Source organism: Corapipo altera, unplaced genomic scaffold (assembly GCF_003945725.1).
Source record: "Corapipo altera isolate COAL_440 unplaced genomic scaffold, ASM394572v1 63, whole genome shotgun sequence".
Lineage (NCBI taxonomy): Eukaryota > Metazoa > Chordata > Aves > Passeriformes > Pipridae > Corapipo > Corapipo altera.
This window is the reverse complement of record NW_020884928.1, coordinates 664,200-682,761: the sequence shown is the minus strand read 5'-3', so window position 1 is coordinate 682,761 and position 18,562 is coordinate 664,200. Positions and strand designations below refer to the sequence as shown.

The following is an 18,562-nucleotide window of genomic DNA, read 5'->3' as shown; positions in this document are numbered from 1 at the left end:
CTCTTTTTCTATGTCAATCCAAGAATGTAAGTTGTCACATTAGTCAGAGTTCAATTGTATATATTCCAGTAGTATGTTGTTAAATCTCCTAATTTTACTTAGTTTTTTAACTAGCCTAATCCTCTCAAATATAGCATGTACTGGGGTGCTGTATACAAGCATGTGTTCTCAGTGTTCAGCTCTGTCTCTTAAATTCCAAATCTGACAACACCAACATGCTGAATCTTTGAAATATGGAGGTTTTTTATTTTAAATCTGGCAGAGCTTCCTGGCCCATAGAGTCAGCTCATCCTTTTTTCTGTCTTTATTGATGACACTGCCTTGAAACCTGTAAAGAACTGATCTATAGAAGTCTATGTACGGGGTTATTTAGTCAGCTCTTTATATCCATATTTATTAAACCTCTGTTTACTTTCCAAGCCTTAAGGCATATTTACATCTTTGAAATCATAATCCAAACAAGTTACTGCCATAGTAGCAGGCACTCTCTGTTCAAGTAATCACCAGTTGTTGCTACGAGAAGGCAAAATGCTGTCATAACAAGTATTTTAAAACCATAAGGAACATATATATTACCCATTAATTCAACATAAGGCTCTGTTGGAATATCATATGCTCAGGTCTTTAAAAAAGATCCAGGAATTTTGGAAGATAGCTGAATCAGAAACATACTCTAAATACTGAGTGCTCTGTTGGTCTGGAGAGCACATCAGACATTCTTGAGATTTTGGAGTTACCTAAGCAAGTTCAGAGAAATGTTTGGGGTTTTTTTTACCCTCCATGCGTGTCTTTCATAAAGTGGATGAAATTTTGTAGCATGATACACTGAATCTGCTAGGTTCATTTCCTCAGACTGTTTAAAGTAATGCATTTTTCTCAGACATGTCACAATCAATCCCGTCAAAATCTGCCAGAATGAATTTGTTTTAAATCATAAATAGGTGTTATATATATAGTAAGTGTTCAAGAACCTTGAAGAAAAAGAAGGTCATGGCCTTCTGAGTACTCACAGCTCCTCATCTAAATGTGAGTCTTGAAATGTTTGTTTTGGGCAGTCTCAGATATGGGGTCTCACCACTTAGTTGGTTTATCTCATTGCTATCTGTCTATCTTAGAGTCTGACTTCTCTTTTAAAAAATTGCTGTGTTTCTCCTTGGCCTCCTGGAGTTCAGTTATTTTGGTTTCCGTTTACCATCTCATTCTTAGTTCTGGTGACAACTGTTAATTTTGCTCTTAAATATCTTGTCCTTCTGCTTTTATGGTTTTTTTATTGTACAGTTGTTTATCCAACACCACAAGCAGCTTGGTAGGGAGGATGGAGAAGGAAGTTCATATAAATAAATAATTGCAGTTAAATGCAGAGGACTGCCTAGCAACAAAATGCAGTAGAATATGTCTCTCCTGATAGAGGGTGGGACTTTTGTTTGATAAATCAGTGAAATGTTTGGAGGACTCCCCCTGTGCTCAGGAAGGAGTGGAACATTTGAAGAAAGCCTCCTTCTGCTGTTTTGTTATCTGTTAATGAACGCATTTTGTGGACCGTGCAAGTGAGATGTGCCAGGAATGCAAATGAGCGATCTTACCCTGAAAGACTGGTATTTCTAACATTTTATTTTTGCAGCTGCCACAACAGGAGGGAACCAGCAGGTACTGGTTATAGCTATTTTGGTCAGTGTCTCTGAAAAGAGGAGACTAAATGTGGTTGAATAGTTAAGCCATTAGTAGGGAATGTGTTTCCTAATACAGCTTCAACTTTTATCATGGCAAGTCTTTTAAGGACTCAACTTCCCTTAGGGAAGCATTGCAACTCCATATTGCAGTGCTCAGTTTTGGTGCCTTGAGGTCAAGTGAGGTACTCTTGACATGAGAGGGCCATGTGCTCCCAGTCAGGGACTCTTAGCTAGCTTAGGGAGTTGGATGTGCTGAAGAGAGAGGAATTTGTGGTTTATGATCTGCCTAGTTTTTCTGCATGGGAACATACCTTCCTTCACATGGGCTGCAGACTGGAACCCTTTCTTCAGGTACACCGAACAATCCTCACTTTCTTACCAAGCATAGGTGGTAAAAAACGCAGCCTACAGACAGTGGTTTTTTTCAGTATTCCACTTGTTAATGTTTTTCTTCTGGACGTAGCTCTTGGGTTCAGTTCCCCCTCTGACTCAGAAGATACCACCTTGAAGAAAGCTTTAATGCTTTGGCTCTAAGATGCTCTAGTATGAGAAGTGTTCAGCCTCTTGTGCTGCTATTGTTCCATTTCACATGGCTTCATTAAGCAGTAGTAAATGGGTATAAGCACAAGTATTAATCCAACTCCACAGAGCAGTAGGGAGAGTATTTTACCTGTTGGTTAGATTACCTGTTGGTTAAAATGTGGAGATCTGACTTCTAACTGAATGGTTAAGTTATTTTTAGGTATGAGCAGAAAGTAGCATATGGACCTCAACTGATGTCACTGTAAAAACATAGCTTGAATTTTAATTGATTTCCAGGTTAAATCATTTACTGTCAAGAACTTTCCTCAGAAACTTGCTAATTGTTGCACTGCAGAGAGGGCACTGTTGTTTCATCTAATCCCAGTTAATTTTCAAAATAATAAAAAATCAACTCCTTGGAGTTTCTTTTCCTTATTCACAATTTATTTATGTACAGTTACTTTACATGTTCAAAGTAAATGGCAATTATATTCACATTAAACAAACCCTAAGTTACAGAAAAAGCAGAGTTCAGCAAAACAAATCGCAAGTCTTAATGCAGTTCTGAGTGTCTGAGTTCAAATCGTTATGACCCGAAAAGACTTTGTATCATGTGAGAGAGAGGACTGAAGTTTTTAATGATAACCAAAAAAACCCGTTAAAGATCAAAGATATGCCTGTCTAATGCAACCTTATATCTCAAATGTTTTGTGGCTTCTCTGTTACTTTTTGAAAAATAAATTGCCCATGTCAGACAATTAAGAATTCATCAATACATTTATTTGTGCATTTGGCAGTGCCGTTTTATACAAAGGTTAGAAAATGCAGTATTTGAAGGATGAGATTTGCCTGTTATCCCTTAGGGCTTTTACTGTTGCTGATTGTTCAGGTGATGAGCAGCAATACGAATCATTGAGGTGTCATGAAACTTTGTTTTCCAGAGGAGGAGGATTTATTACCCTAGTTTCTCCCAGTCAGTGATTTCACATTGTGCAACACCTGTGTCACCTGACTCCTCTCTTTCCTGCACCATTGTACTTCAGAATTCTCAGCCACTGCTCTTTTTAAAGTTTTTCAAGTCCACGCTCAATTTCCTGAAGATCTGCCCCAAGATCCAAACCTCCTACTTTCCACTTCCATGCAGCGTTTCCAAGGGGAGGTTTCTTTTCTGAGTTGTTCTCTTTAATTGGTTGCCACCTACACATGTTGAAGCTTTTGAAGACTGCTCATTCAGAGTTGAATATGTTGTTCTTGAACTATTAGGGAAATATTCTTCCTGAGGTCTGTAAAGAAGAGACTCCTCTGAGTTCATCCAGCTCTCTTGCTGATACATTGCTCAAGGTAGCTTCTAGGCATCTTGTATCCAATATGCCTCCTTTGAGATCATTACTTTTCATTTTATGACTTTTTCACTTTTCTTCTGAAATTTAAATGACACCTGTCCATTCAGTGCATAGCCCTCAACGAGCTACTGTCTCTGTTACTTTCTTTGGCATCTTATTTCTGTGTGTCTGCAACCCCCTTAAAATCCACGAAACATACCTTTTGTTCTAGGCTAATTTCCTTCCAAATCTGTTGAGTTGTTCTAAAGTTCTTTGCTTCCTTTGTGACACCCAGTTTAAAATAGTAATAAATATTAAATCAGGCTAAAGCCTTTTCCAGCTTGTTGTCCTCTATAGTATTTCAGAGTTGAAGGATGGACTTTACATGGTCTGACAGGTTACTAACTGCCTGCATTTGAGAAGGAAAGAGTGCTGAGAACTGTGTGTAAAACTTTGGAGTGGCTGTTTGCAGTGCAGGGTTGGTTGGTTGTTTTTTTTTTAATTACTTTTAACTCTGAACATCCCATTTTGCCCCAGGCTCCCTTTGTAGCCCAGGGAGAAAAGTAGGCACCTCTGGAGGACAGCACTCGTAACCTACCTTAGGTGCCTGTAGAAGAACAATGTGGTTTGGCCTCTGCATACAGTGTTCCCCACTGAATACAGAGGGATTTTAGCCTGGCTGTCTTGGATTTCAACAATTCACTTGTCTTCCCTAGCTCAGGTGTGTAGAACCTCTACAGCAGATTCATCGTCCCTGTGGAAATAGATGGCTTATAGTATCAAATCACCTTAGTTGAATGTGGTGGAAGAGAGTGAATGTAGAAAATATGACTTCCACACATACTGCGTGAGGGAGTGTTTTATGGCTCATGGAGATGCCCTGTGAACCCTTCTGCAATAAAGTGTATTTCAGAGTTGCTTTGGATTGCAGAAGACTGATACTGATCAAGTTCTGTGTTGCTTTTCATCAAGAAGAAAACATTGGCACAGATACACTTGACTTATGCTGCTATTTTGGAATCAATGTGCTTTAGAATCTGCATGAAAAGTAGCTAACTTTTGAAAGAGAGCAACAAATGCATCAAATCTATGTCTTTAAATGTATAGGTGCATAAATATTTATACAAATGTGTGATTAATTTTATGCTGTTCTTTAAAAATCACCTAGATATCATATGTGACTGAGAGAAAATCTCTGAAGAGCTTGATCACCTTGAATATAGGAATTTATTTTGCTAAATTTGCTTTAGTTTCTCGGTCATAATAATTTTACAATATCTGCTCAATACTGCATAAATATTTTTATTGCATGGATTTATCTTAAACGTTTTTTTTTTACTTTTGGCTAGAACCAAAGAGCATGAGCACTCTGGCCCTCTTAGCCAAGCATACTGTCCAGACAATTTTTTTTGAAGATAGCAATGTTCATATCCTTGTGATATAAGAACTATAAGAATGTCTTTCTACTAGGAAGAGGTGTTTCATTCCTATTTCCATAGCTTCTATTGCGGAGTGAATTTTGAGTTTGCAGCTGTGGCTGGTTTCTTCTGGACTTTGTTAATTACTCGTAATTAATTAATCATGTTAGTGACATAATTTGCTTGAAATGGTTAATGAACATTTAAGATTAATGTTCATGCTGCTCATGCCAGCAGAGTATGTCACTCATTTTCACTATTCATCCAATTACCTCTCTGCTGAAGCTGATGGCTTCAGTTTACCTATAGCAGATTTCTCAGAAAGGCATCCATTCTTCATTACGGAACATTAGGAGATGGAATGTTCCCAGCACTTTCTCTGGAGGTTTGTCACACTCTGGCCTCTGGCTTATCCCCACTGCTGTTGTTGCTACAGGTACATAAGCTGAAAATTAAAAGTCGATAGTTCCAGCAGTGATGTCTGCAGTAAACTAATCAGCACTGGCTGGATTGAGGTGTCCAGCTGGTATTTTGTGGAGAGAGTTTTTCTAAATTGCTGGTTGTCAAAATAAATACTGACAAAAACTTTCCTGAGCAGGGTTGCAGCTGGTTCTGTCCTGCTTTTTGCTGTGGTTTAACAGTGTATTTCAGAGTCCTGATCTGTCCGCATTATCTCTTCCCAATAACAGTCTTAAAAGCTGATGTCAATAGAATTCTTGCCTTGACACATGAACCTGCCAATACATAGTTCAGAGAGAGCATGCAGCCAGGAAGGAGGTATTCCAGAAGAACCCTTCCATCAGGTAGTTTTTTTTCTCACAAACTCGGCATTAAATACCTCACTGGCTTTTATAGATTAAGACCAGGGGATAAGGTATTTTTGGAACTCTAAATATTGCATGTTTTCTTTTCCCCAGGTATAAGTCAGTATTTTGAAATACTCACATAAACCCCCCTGTCTGCACTGTATATTTCTAAGGATTTCAGCCATACTGTATTGAGATATAAAAGTCTGTGTGACTTTTATAAAAGTCTTGTTTGACCTGTGTCTTGCATTAAGTATACTTGACAAATTGCTCTGAATAATTTAGTCTTATGTCTTGATTTAGCTGCAGCTCTTGCAAGATTTATTTTAATATAAATTCCTTTACCATTATGTTTCTAAAAGATTCCTTCTTCCTAAAATCAGATGAGGTCTTAAAATTGGTTGTTAGATTTTCCTTGTTTTTAATAAAATAATGAAACTAGCATATCCTTAACCCTGTTGTTAAAATGTGTCAATGATTTGGCAAATGACTGGGCTGAATAGATGTCAATTTTTTCATTAGAGATGTTTCAGCTTCTTAAAATATTTCTCTTTCTGCTTCTTTGATGACCATGTCTTTGTTAAGAATAGGTGATAGTAATGCATCCAATAAGTAAATTTGGGGGTTTGTTTTCACATATGAAGTAGGTAAACTAGAACATTCAGTTGACTGTTGTCATTTACCCAAGTAGTATGTTACATGGGAAAAAATGTATCTGAACAAATGACAGAAACAGTTGCATTATAAAAGTTAACTGGTGGAAAAAGCAAATATTTTAGAAGATGTTTTGACTTTACAACTTCCTTTGGTTTTTCACTTTTATAATTTTGCATCAGTGAGAACAATTTTTGGTGTGCCCATACATCGTACCTGTTGTCTAGATAAAATGTTCTGATGAAATTATTTCCATTAATTTTTAATTATGTTTTTTGAATGTAATGCACACTATGAAAACAGAAGCACTGAATGGTTAAGGAGCTCAGCTTCTCTGTATTTCACTTGTGCTTCTCTTCTCATCCGTAGTGTGCATGTGGCTGAAGCCTTGAATGTCGCATCTGCTCATATTTGCTTTTAGTGTTCCTGCTGGCAGATAAGGTCTAATAAGCTTCACTCAAAACCTGACCATGTGCTTGATCAGGAAACCCACATTTTCATTTCTCTTTCAATATTTAACTGGAAAGTAATCCAAGGCCTTTTGGTATAATTTTGGGAAGAAGAACATCAAATGTGTTAACTACATCAGTGCCGGTGTTAACTGCGCTGCTCTTAATGCTTGAAGCTCTGTTTGAAGGCAAGAAACCAGATATTTTTTAAATATTTGAGTAGTTGCCTTTCAGTGAAGTCAAAGGCTCCTACTCCCTGGCTAGCTCTTACGTATCTTTAAAATCAGATAAGTTATTATTTTGTGCTTCAAAGCTGTGGCTGGTGACCTGCACGAGTCAGAAAAAGCTCCTGTGCACAGTTAGCGACATGGATTCTCATAGGCTTTAAATTTTGAAGCACAACAGTTACTACTGTTTTTAAAAATCTAGTTTGAACAGATTTTAAACTTTGTGAGGCAATGTCTTGATTTAAGTGGATGTCCAACCAAGTCCGCATCTCACCAGCTTGAAGCCTCTGAACTACTGAGATGAGCCAGCTCTCAAGTCCTCAAGGACTGACTTCTGAGGCTCTTCAGGCAACTTTTAGGGTAACTGTATTAAAGACTGTGAGGCTGTCAGGAGGGAACCAACATATGTATGAGGTGTAGACGCATATCAAAGACAGACAAGTAACTGGCACATCAAAGCAGATGGATAAGAAGATCTGTTGGGCCAACCAAGCCCATTCTTGTTTGGACTGCCTGAAGAATATTCATTTGCTTCTTTCGCTTTCTGGTAGTGGTGAAGCAGAAGTACGTTTGAATGAGAACAAGGAAAACCTAGTATGTAATTCAGACTTTATTTTCTCTTCTGTCTTAAGATGGGACATTATTAGAGCTATCATATATATTTTTTTTCAGACTTGGATTTTTCAGTGTTAGATAATTTGTTCATTACAGTACACCTTGTCATGGTCTCAGTGGAACTTCTGAGCTCCAGACCTTCTCCCTGACTTGTACTCCATGCTGCGGAAGCATCCAGTAACTCACAGAGGTCAGGAAGATGCCTTTCTTGGACAAGAATGGGATTTGCCCACAAGAAATGGGATTTGCCACCTCCAACAGCTCAGTGCCTATAGCCCCTTAGACTGGGAGACTTCCTGAATGACCTGCTTAGGATCATCATTCCCTGAGCCAGTGCCATTGAAATCTCTCCTTGTATTTGAGAAGTTTATAGTTAAAGATAAATAGTTTATTCTATTGCAGTGAAAAGCTAAGCATAATCTCCATTTGGAAATAGATGCAGAGAACACAAGGTAATTTCTGTGTCTCCTCAGTTCCCCTGATGGTTCCCACAGCAGCCTGGTCTAGTCTTTTTTTTAATACTAGTTCTTAGCTTTTTTCCTGTAGGAGGGTACAGATCTGGTGTGCTATCTTGTTTTGTATCTCCTTTCTCCTGTTGATTCTGAATTGACCCTTGGGGTACCCTTCAACCCTTAGCATTTATGCTTGATTTAGCCAGGGCATCAGTTGATGTCTCTCATAAGCTAAGGAATTGTTTTGTGACAAAGTTTTAGCCATTATTAGGAAAAAGTCCCAGAATGCCCTTCTCCACTGCGTGAGCCTTGTTGGGCATAAAACTTCATTTGTTGAGGATCAAATCTGTTTACAGAGTGCAAATATGTCTCTTTTTTAATCCATCATGGATTATATGTTGATTTTTTTATTACTTGACTTTAGAATACTATTCATTAGACCAACATTAATAGGAACAGTGAAGCTGGATAATTAGTAAGTCTAAGCAGGGGCTAGAATCTGTGGCAGATAAATGCATTTTCAGGCCATATGTTCAGGTCACTTATAAATAAGTATTTCCAGAGCTGGTAGGATCTGTGACATATCACTTTTTCTCTTCAAATTGGAGGAAAGACTTGACAGCATCTTGGAAGTCACATGGACATTTATGTTCCTCAGAATAACATATTCAGGGGTGTCTTGTCAAGCATTAGCTGAGATCTGGCTTAACAACAGAGCAAAAAAAGAGGGAAAATAATTGAAGAGATATCAGTAAAAAGGCATTCTAAGTATGCAGTCTTGTGTCAAACCAGAATGGTCTTGAAGGTTCTGTTTGCTTAGTCACCAGTAATATCTGTTAGGACGCTAAATGAGCTCCTCTGTAAAATATTAAAATATTTGTTCCATAAAGAGCTTTAGAGATCTGTTGTTACTGCCTGATGGGGATGAATCCAAAGTGTAATAAAACCTAGCGATAGCAAAGGGTTCTGATGAATCAAGTTCTAGAAGTCTGCCCTCATATTTTTCACTGATGCTGGTGGTTAGGAGCTTGTACTGGGTCGTGGTCTTCCAAAAGACTTTATAGGCAAGATGTGTCTTTGCTGAAACACAGACACAGACAGAGATTTAATACATATTAATATATATATTAAGATAGGCAGCGAATATCTACAGTTGAAAGTGTAGTGGGAAGGAAAAGAGGATTTCAGTAGGCAGAATTTCAAGCTGGACTTTGTGTGGGTGACTCGGAAAAACTTGTCTTCTTTTATGAAGTAACCCAAAAGATCTTAAGTGGCTCTAAGTATTTTGACTTTGACATACATCTTATCTGAAATGCATTGCCCCCAGCAGCATAGTGCCTCCAGTGCTGTGTACTGGGAATTTGATTCAATTCCAATTCGGAGGCAAGAATAAAACTTACTGAGTAGTTACTGTGTTTTCCTGCAGCAAAGTGCTTTATAGAGGCAATGAGCTGATGATCTGGCACAGCTTTGCTTTAAAATGGTGAGATGTGCAAAGATGGAGGGGTTTGATGGTACTGTTGTTCACAGATGTATTAGAATAAAATGTCATGTCTTAAAAAGCACATATAGTTTAAAAAAATGGGATGGAAATGGAAGGAAGTGTTCTTATGTAATTAGCCTAAGTATATATTCAGCTGCTATCATACCTCTAAAGTGGTTTGTGTAGTTGCACCGGAAATATCTGTTGGTAGTACAGGATTGGATAAGGAGTTGTGCACTTGCTAATACTTAAGCAGATGATCTGAGCTGTGACTCATGTTTTGAACAGTGGTATGTGGTGCCCGTAGTGTACACAGGCTCATGAATGCCTCCATTCATGCCCATCTGTTAGGATGGCATTGTGCCCACATAGAAGTGGATTGATTGGTCCCTTTTCTAGGAAGTGTAGTGCCAGATTGTTATGAGTTTGGATGGCAAGCTTATCTAACATTGCAAACAGCATCTCCTTTGCAGGAAATCCCTTCTCAGTATTAGGACTGAAACATTAATAGGTGACTTGATGTACCCTGGAGAGTATTTTATGTGTTGGAAGAAACTACTGAAACATGGCAGAAGAAGGAAGACTGCCCATCTCACAGCACAGCAGGATACTGAGAGGAAGTATCTGATGGCTTGTTCTGTAGCAGAATTGCCTAGGGACAGCCCTAGACAGCTGTTGCAGTCAGGCAAGGGCAGATGGTATTGGGCAGCGGAACAGATCAGATGGATCTCTTCACAGTATCTCCTAGATGCTTGTTAATGGAATTAGCCTAAAAGGCATTATGTTAAATGGCTGTGTCATGTCCTGCATTGAACTGTGCAGAGTACTTGCAGAAAATTCTGAAGTTCAATATAAAAAGTAGATAGTTTTCCTGAAATGCTCTCTAGGTTAAGTGAGCACAATTTTAAGAAAAATATGATTATTTGCAATTGAGAAAATAACTATTACTCTTGCATCACTTTTGTCTAAAGAAGTTGACTTTCATCTCTCATCCATAACCAGATGACGTTGATGCTCAAATTCTAAACTCTGAATTTCATTTCCATGTATTTGACACGGATAACATCCCTGCTCACAGCACTAGGAACTAGATGATCTTTAAAGGTCCCTTCTAACCCAAGCCTTAACACGATTCTACAACCGAGGGAAAAAATAAGAAGGGTTCAAAAATGAACACTTTGATGCTTTTTGAGTTAAGGTCCTGCTCAAAATTTTTCATGTTTAGCTTTAGGATTTGTAGCACTGACAACCACATGTATTTTTTAAAGTTCTTCGACTTCTGATCTTTTGAGACACTATAGTGTTGCCCATTCCTTCTCAATATGGAATATAGCAGTTTGATGATTGAACAGGAAAATGAGTTTTTGATCTATTCATGTGACTTCTGTGGCTTAAAAATCAAGGTGAAAAGCAAATTGTCTTCAACATATTACAAAATAGTTACAGCTGGCTAAAGAATGCTTGGTTTAGTCCTCCTAATGCAGATTATTAATTGACATGCAGTAAAGCAAAATCCCTAAAATAAATGCTGAAGTACCTTTCTAGCCAATGGAGATGCGTATTTGAAGCCTGTAGGCCAAGATTCTGTTCAAGTAGTTGAAGCTGAACTTCTTCAAGATACCTGCCTTTTCCCCTGGGTTATCTACAGAACTTGCACTAGTAGAGCTGATTTACTAGACCCCCTGCAAGGTAGGTAGAAATTATATGCCTGATTTAGGCAGACTGAATCCCAGTTAATGCACCTTGGGGAAATGTGCAGTATTAAAATATTTTTGCCTGTATCTGGTGCCCAAGGTGAAGTGCAGAATTAACCATCTTTTAATGTGCACAATAAAGTTAATCTGAAAAATAAAAGAGTATTTTGTGATGCACAGAAATATTGCTTACTGTTAACATTATAGAGCTGTGATAAGGTGGATTTTTTTTTAAATAATCTTTCTAAAGATTATTTGTTTATCTTTTAAGAAGCAATGGCACTGATCCTATAAAAGTCCCTAATTGCTAATTTTTTGTGACAATAAACTCTATTATGATATTCAACCTTCAATTGTTAAGGGTTAGTTCTCTTTGCACTTTTACTGCCCTACCTGTCCTGATAATGAAAATTTACTGTATTGTGCGAGGTGCCTGTATTGACTTTAGCCATTGTCTTTAGAGAGTGTGCGTGTCTGTTCATCACGTGAGATGAATAATGGAGCTGGCTCATCGCTGTGTCAGCAAGCTAAGTCCCTCTTCCATGACCGTAATTCTCCAGCTCTAAACACACTTGACAGTTAGCTGGTGACCTTAGAAAGTCTTTTCATCTCTGACTCCACAAGTGGTAGCGTGACTGCTGGGACGGTGTTTTGGCAAGGATAATAATAGCTTAAAACACATTGAGTTTAAAAGCAGACATCTAAATGCATTTGTCCAAATGACAAAGATGAGATAGTTCATGAAGTCTCACGCACAGCTGCAGTAACTGGTACATGAACAGTCACTGTTTGGCTTCTCTTCTTCTGGTTTCCAAATATTTTTTTCCCTGATCTTTGCTATTTAAGTAACAGAAACTTATGTCTGGTATTTAAGTGAATTCCAGGAGCTGGCAAAACAGCTAACACATTTCTTTATGTTCAGTAAAGGGGTTTTATTACATCCATCAGCAAAACCTCTAAGCATTTTTAATGGGATCTATGCTGCTGTTATGGTCTAATGCATTATAAAAGCAAAAGGGGAAAATGAGTTATTGTCAGATTTTTGGTGGGCAGGGCAGTCTTTTAGATCTGCAGAGGGATTCCCTTGTTCTGCTGAGAGCAGCCTGGATATGTGGGTGAATCCTGGTTTCATCCTACACTCCTCACTTGGAGCTCAGCAACCTTTTGCTGCATGTTGTTTGTCACTTGAAGAAAGCTTAGATCTGGGAATAACGGTAGTGAATGGAGTTTTTGGTGAGGTAGAAGAGGCTGATATGAAACTAAACCAAGGCTTCTATCTTACGTTTCTTTTTCTTTTGTTTTTTAAACCTAGGGAGAGTGAGGGATGGAGTGCAGCAGCCATACTTTGGACCAGATTCTTTACAAGAATTGTATTCCACTTAGATTAAAAAATTAAGCATGGATTTCAGGGCAGTGTTTCTACAGGCCCTTGGCTCCAATCCATTAAAGATTATTCAATTTAAAAATTGTGCCTCTGAAATTCATGGTGATTATAAGAGACTTAATGCTGACAAGAGCTTAGAGAGGGCAGTCATCTGAACATCCTGGTGAGCCCTGATGGGAATGACATATTCTCAGAAGAGCTTTCTGGAAAGCCTAGGAAGCAAGTGAGGTGTACATATAGCAATTCTTGCTCTTCAAAGCTTAGGTCCATGACAGACCACATGCAAAAATAGGTAGAAATGGATGTTGGCCCTTGCGAGAGCATTGTAACTATTCTTCATCATATAAACACAGGAAGATCCAAAAGGGATTCAAACTTGGATCAAGTCGTGCTTCTGCAATGTCCTAGACCACTGGGCGAAGGAGCAGGTAAACTGTGTCAATATTCAAAAGGAAAAAGGAGACCAGTTTTCTGCAACAGAGCCTTGCCTCTGCAGCCTTCCTGGTGAGGTGCCACATGCTGGCTCACACTGTGCTGCATTTGAAGTGGTGGTTTCTTGGTTGTTATCTAGCCAAATGCCTCAGCTGCTCATACAAATGATTCAGTGCAAATCAATGAGATTTTCTAGACACAAGCAGTTAATATTTCAACAAGCTACTGCAGATGAAATTGCTGTGTCAGATTGCACAGCAAAGAGAGCAGTTGCCCTTGTTCAGAAAATTCTATGCCTGGAGAGTTTTCAGACCTTCCCATTTCAATTATCTGAAAAATTCTGCTTTCAGATCGACTTTGAAATGTTCAGGATCTCTGTGCGCCAGTCTTTTTTTGACGTTGTTTTTCTAGTTTGGAAGAATCAAAGATGAAACATGGTGTTTTCTACCCCCTGGCAAACCTCAGGAGGCATATTACTGCTACAGACTTTGCTCTGGTTCTGCAACTGTCCTAATGTATGTAACTGTATATTAGGATAAGAGGTCATTGCTATCATTCAGGTCTTTCTGAGAAACTTTTTGCTGGATGCTCTGTTTGCCCAAGCATAGTCATGCGTGTGTGGATGCATTTTATTTTTCCAGCTGATTTTCCAAGGAGAAAAGCTTCACGCTGTTCCCTTCCTTCCCTACATGGAGAAGTTGTCATATTCCCAGAAAATGTCTACCTTGAAACATGTCAGTCCAATAACAGTGAAAAAAAGCAGATTAAGTTTTGCACCACAGTTTAATTCAACAAAACATATTTTTAAAAGAAATAGTTTGATTCTGTAAAAGAAGAGCATGCCAGCAAAGCACAAAAGCTTCTCAGCCCATGTCTGCCACTTTTGTCCCCACCCTTCTAAAAGAAGTCTGTGTCACCCAAAGGACACAGTCCTGGGCTTTTGGCCATATCCTGGACTTGAATTCCCACATAGAAGAGCATTTACTTAGGAAAATAATACCATGTGGCAGCCAGTAGGCATAATACTACCTCTGCTGCCAGAATGTACTGACTGTAAATGAAGCTGTGGCAGATGGTCTGAAATGTTTCAGTGCTTTCTTTTGTGGACCAGGATTACCCAATTAATTTATACTATGATGCACTAGGTCGTTTTGTCAGGTTTAGTCAGACATGTGGGATGCACTGGGTCTAACTGCTGATCAAGCAGGGTCTGCAGGTGGGGTAGGGGCAGCTTACAGCCAAATCCCTGAGACTTCAGGCTCCTGGTGGGACGAGATGAAAGAAGGAAGGGGCCAGTGGTGTGAAGGAATATGGAATCATGCCTCAGGACACCAGGGACAAAGCCTGTTGGAATGAGAAGAAATGGATTCTTGGTTCAAATTGTGACCGAGTCCACCGAGCAGTCCTGTTTTAGAGAAGGGTGGCATTTTACTTGGTAATGAAGCTTCTATATGCACTATACCTGCAGAAGTAGCTTTATGTTACTGCTTATGGGGTGTTGTCATCATGCATGGTACTTGGTAGATAGTGCAAAAGGCCGGTAGGACCTTTTTGTTGTGATTAGAGAAATATGTAGGTGAACAAAAAGATTATTTTCCTTAAGAATGTGGTGATGCATAGGGAGATTTGGTATAGCTTAGGCAAAATGTATGGGGAAGAAAACAGTCAAATATGTCATCAATATTTTGTCATTTTGGATAGAGAGAGGCTAGTGCAATCACTTTAGTTTGGCAGAAAAAAATGAGCAGCTATAATTTTGATAGGTTTATTAGGAGTGACTTTGAAGTGTAACCTAGTAAATACAGCCCATCAAACCAGAATTAGGCCAGCTGCATATTACTGGAATAGCTCAAGGAAAATGTCCTTGTCTGTTCTATCCTTTTCTCTGGGTACATGTTTTCACTCAGTTAAGAAAAGTCAGTGGAATTGCATTTAAAAGTGTTGTCACTTCACAGTCTGTCACAGGGCTTTTGCCAGCTCCCTTCAAAAGAAGTTGGTGCCTATAACTGTGCCAGCTGGTTGATCAGATCATCCCGCTGCTTTACTAGAGAATCTAAATATACAGCAGTACGAGCTGAAATGTGTCTGCTGTCCTGTTTTGCAGCTATTCTGCATTTGAATGAAGAACTACTTTCTCATGAAAGCAGTACTGAAGCTCTCTCTATCTTTCTGTTCTATAGGTTGTCATTTTGTATTTTGAGCCAAGTGTATTTCGCTGTGTTCTCCTAAGATGGGTTCGTCTTCTGGGCTTTGCTACTGTTTATGGAACTGTGACGCTCAAGCTGCACAGGTATTTCACGTATTAATTTCCATCTCTGTGGGAGTATGTGCAATCTGTGTGGGTACTTAGATGGAAGAGCTGCAGATATTATCATAAACAAGTGCCGTTTCTGATTTTAAAACCACTGTGTATTTCTCCTCAATTTTCCTGTTCAAATTATATGCTGCTAATTGCCAGTTGAGAGCTATGAATGCAGACAGGATTTGATGAAAATATATACATCAACTGTAAAATTGTGCAAGAACCCCTTTTCACAGAAGGTGAATGTGTTTTCCTTGAATATATAAAATACAGAAGTGTTCATAGAGTGATCAAAAGTTTCCCTGTGAAATGTTCATAGAGAGATGCTTTTGAAGTGTTTAGGTACAGCAATGGTGGCTAAAATAATAGACTATGGTATATGTACTTACTGTGTTTTCTTATGTCTCTTAAGTCAAGGGCTGCTTTCTTCAGGCAATCACAGCAGACAGGCTACACACTCACAAGCATCCGTACCTGCCAGCAAAAATGTGTGGGAAATTCTGGATTCCACAGGGTTGGCAGTGTGTTCACATTTGATTCAGAGATTTAAGGTCGAGAGGCCCAACTTCAATTCTCACTTCTACAGTCCCTTTAAAAATTTAAGCCTTTTTTGTATATGCTGTATAAAATCCTAATGCTTTTTCCTCTTGAAACTTTAATGAAAAAAATTACTGATACATTCTGCAAGTATTTTTATTCAAGCAAAGAGATAAGCAGTATATTGATACTTGGACATATTGGATGAAGTACGCTTGCTCATCTTTTTATCTTAGTTTCATTACTGTGCTGGCATGTTATATAGAGGAGGTTTGATATTATGCTCATAAACTGAAAAAGAACTAAAAATATCTTGTGTTTCATGATGCATATTGATTTGTCATATTTTAGGTGGAAAACCATGCTTTCCCATTGAAATAGAGTCTCTTCTTGCATGTCCCTTTTATTTGTGTCCCTGAGTACAAGTGTACACTTTAGCTACTAAACTCGGATTGTAAAGTGCTATGTCTGACCACATCTTTGCATTGAAATTGATCAAGAAAATCCCACACCCTCATGGTATTTTCTGGGATGAACAATTTCTGATGCAAAAAGTAAAACAACTAGAGCACTGCAGACAAGAGAGAGCCAGTGACTTTGCTTGGATCTTTGTTATCTGTAATACAGATATAGAGAAACAGCCTAAGACTGTGGGCAGTTCATGTTGTCATTGCAGTTCTGCTATCCTACAAGGTTGTTTATATGATTTTACATGATGTGAGGAAGCAGTTGATCTTCCATTCATATGAAGCGAGGGCAGGCTGCAAAATTGGGCAGCAAGTCTTGCACTTCTGCTTTGCTCATTCAGCTGTTTGGTGTTACTTGGCACCTGTGCTGACAGGGTCATCAAACAGGACAAAGATTGAATAAGAAACCAAGAATGAACTACATCCTTGTTCTTGATCAGCACAAAGCCATGAAGGCTAGCAGCAGAACGGCCTGTATCAACAGAAGGCTGAGGGAAGTGATTATTCTCCTTTACTCAGCACGCCTTAGACCATATCTGCAATGATGTGTCCAGACATCAGTGAACTTGGGTGAGTTCAGTGAAAGGCCATCGAAATGGTCAGGGCTTGAAGCACTTATTCTGCAAGGATAGGTTGAGGCTTGTTCGGCCTGGAGAAGAGATGGCATCGGAGGGACCTAACAGTAGCTATACAACAGCTACGAGGAGGTGGGGCCATGTTCTCTACTGCGATGTATATTGGGAGAACAAAAGATAATGACAAATTAAAATAGAAGATTTCAATTTTATACAATATAAATTAATATTAGCGTCAGCGATATACAAGGAAAGCATTTTCAGTATCAGGGTGCTTAAGCCATGGAGCTGGTTGCTCATGAGGTTATGAATTTCCACACTTGGAGGTTTTCAAGACCCAACTGGATAAAGCTCTGAGCAACCTGGTATGGATTCACTGTTAAGCCTGCTGAGAGCATTGGATGGCCACTTGAGGTAATTGCAACTTGAAAAATTCTGTATTTCTTTGTGAAACATGAAGAGGGGAAAAAGCCTATTTCATATGTCATTCTAGAATTACTTTCTCTAGGAATCTGTCTTTTGTTTTCCACACAGGTAACCTGACTATGCATTTCCTACATTCATGATATTGTGGGGATTTTTGGTACAGAATATTTCAGTCACAGAGTGTGATTTGCAAAAGACTGAGTCAAGTTAGATGTATGTTTTATTGTATACATTGACAGCAGTTATGCTGATTAGGAAAAATGTGGTGCTAATAGAAATTTGGTAGAAAATTTTGCAGATCTAATTCAACCCACAGGCCTTACAGGGTTGAGAAATGGGTTACTGCAGACACCACAAATATTCACGGCAAGACTGGTTCCCTCCTGCAGCTCGCCTGTGTCTTGCCTGGGGGAAGAAGCAATTGCTAGCAAGGAACTTGTGATTTTTCTACGTTTAATGGGAGAACCAATATTGTGTAAAGACAGCTATTAATGATAACAAGAAAGTCTAAAGCTGTAGTTCTCAACAAATGAGGTGCTTTGAGTAGCATTGGAGCATGAAGATTAACCGAAGCCAGGTAGGAGTCACTGGAAATACTTGTTTTCTTAGTAGCTTTTTTCTTTTTTTGTCCTGTAGCTCCTCACTTCCTAAGGAGATCTCAGAGGTTTTGTTAGGGTCAAGCATCAAGGAGAAATTAGAAAAGTAGTCAAAAGCAGATGCTTAAGGAAGAGTAAAAGAACTGGGAAATCATGTACTGATTCATTCTTTGAACACCTGTCACAGTCAGTTTCTACAGTGCCTCATCTTAAATTGCCTCTTTCTTATTCATTGTGCATTTTTAAAATAACAAGCTGATGTTTGTGGGGGTGGAAGGATGGGGGGTAAGGAAATGAGCTTAATTTAAGAAATCTAGCTGTAGAGCCATGAACATAAATTACAATACTTTCCTTAACAAGGAATTCTTCAAAATAATTCTCTCAAGAAATAATGATATTTCAAATGTAACCTTTTGGGTTTAAGGGATCTGCTGATTTTGCACCTTTCAGTATATTTGTGTGAGTGAGGAGACTCTGTGTCCTTTTTCAAGCCCTGTGTTTTATGAACAGGTTATCTCATTATTTTTAATA

At 38.7% G+C, this 18,562-nt stretch overlaps 1 protein-coding gene across 2 annotated transcripts in view; it reads left to right on the top strand.

The window, feature by feature from the left end:
• GPR158 (G protein-coupled receptor 158) overlaps positions 1 to 18,562 on the top strand; it is a 185,983-nt gene that overhangs the window by 120,285 nt on the left and 47,136 nt on the right. For both annotated transcript variants that reach the window (XM_027658741.1, XM_027658740.1), the window contains exon 6: positions 15,309 to 15,418. In XM_027658741.1, the coding sequence (XP_027514542.1) occupies positions 15,309 to 15,418 (110 nt within the window). The remainder of the gene's footprint in view (positions 1 to 15,308; positions 15,419 to 18,562) is intronic.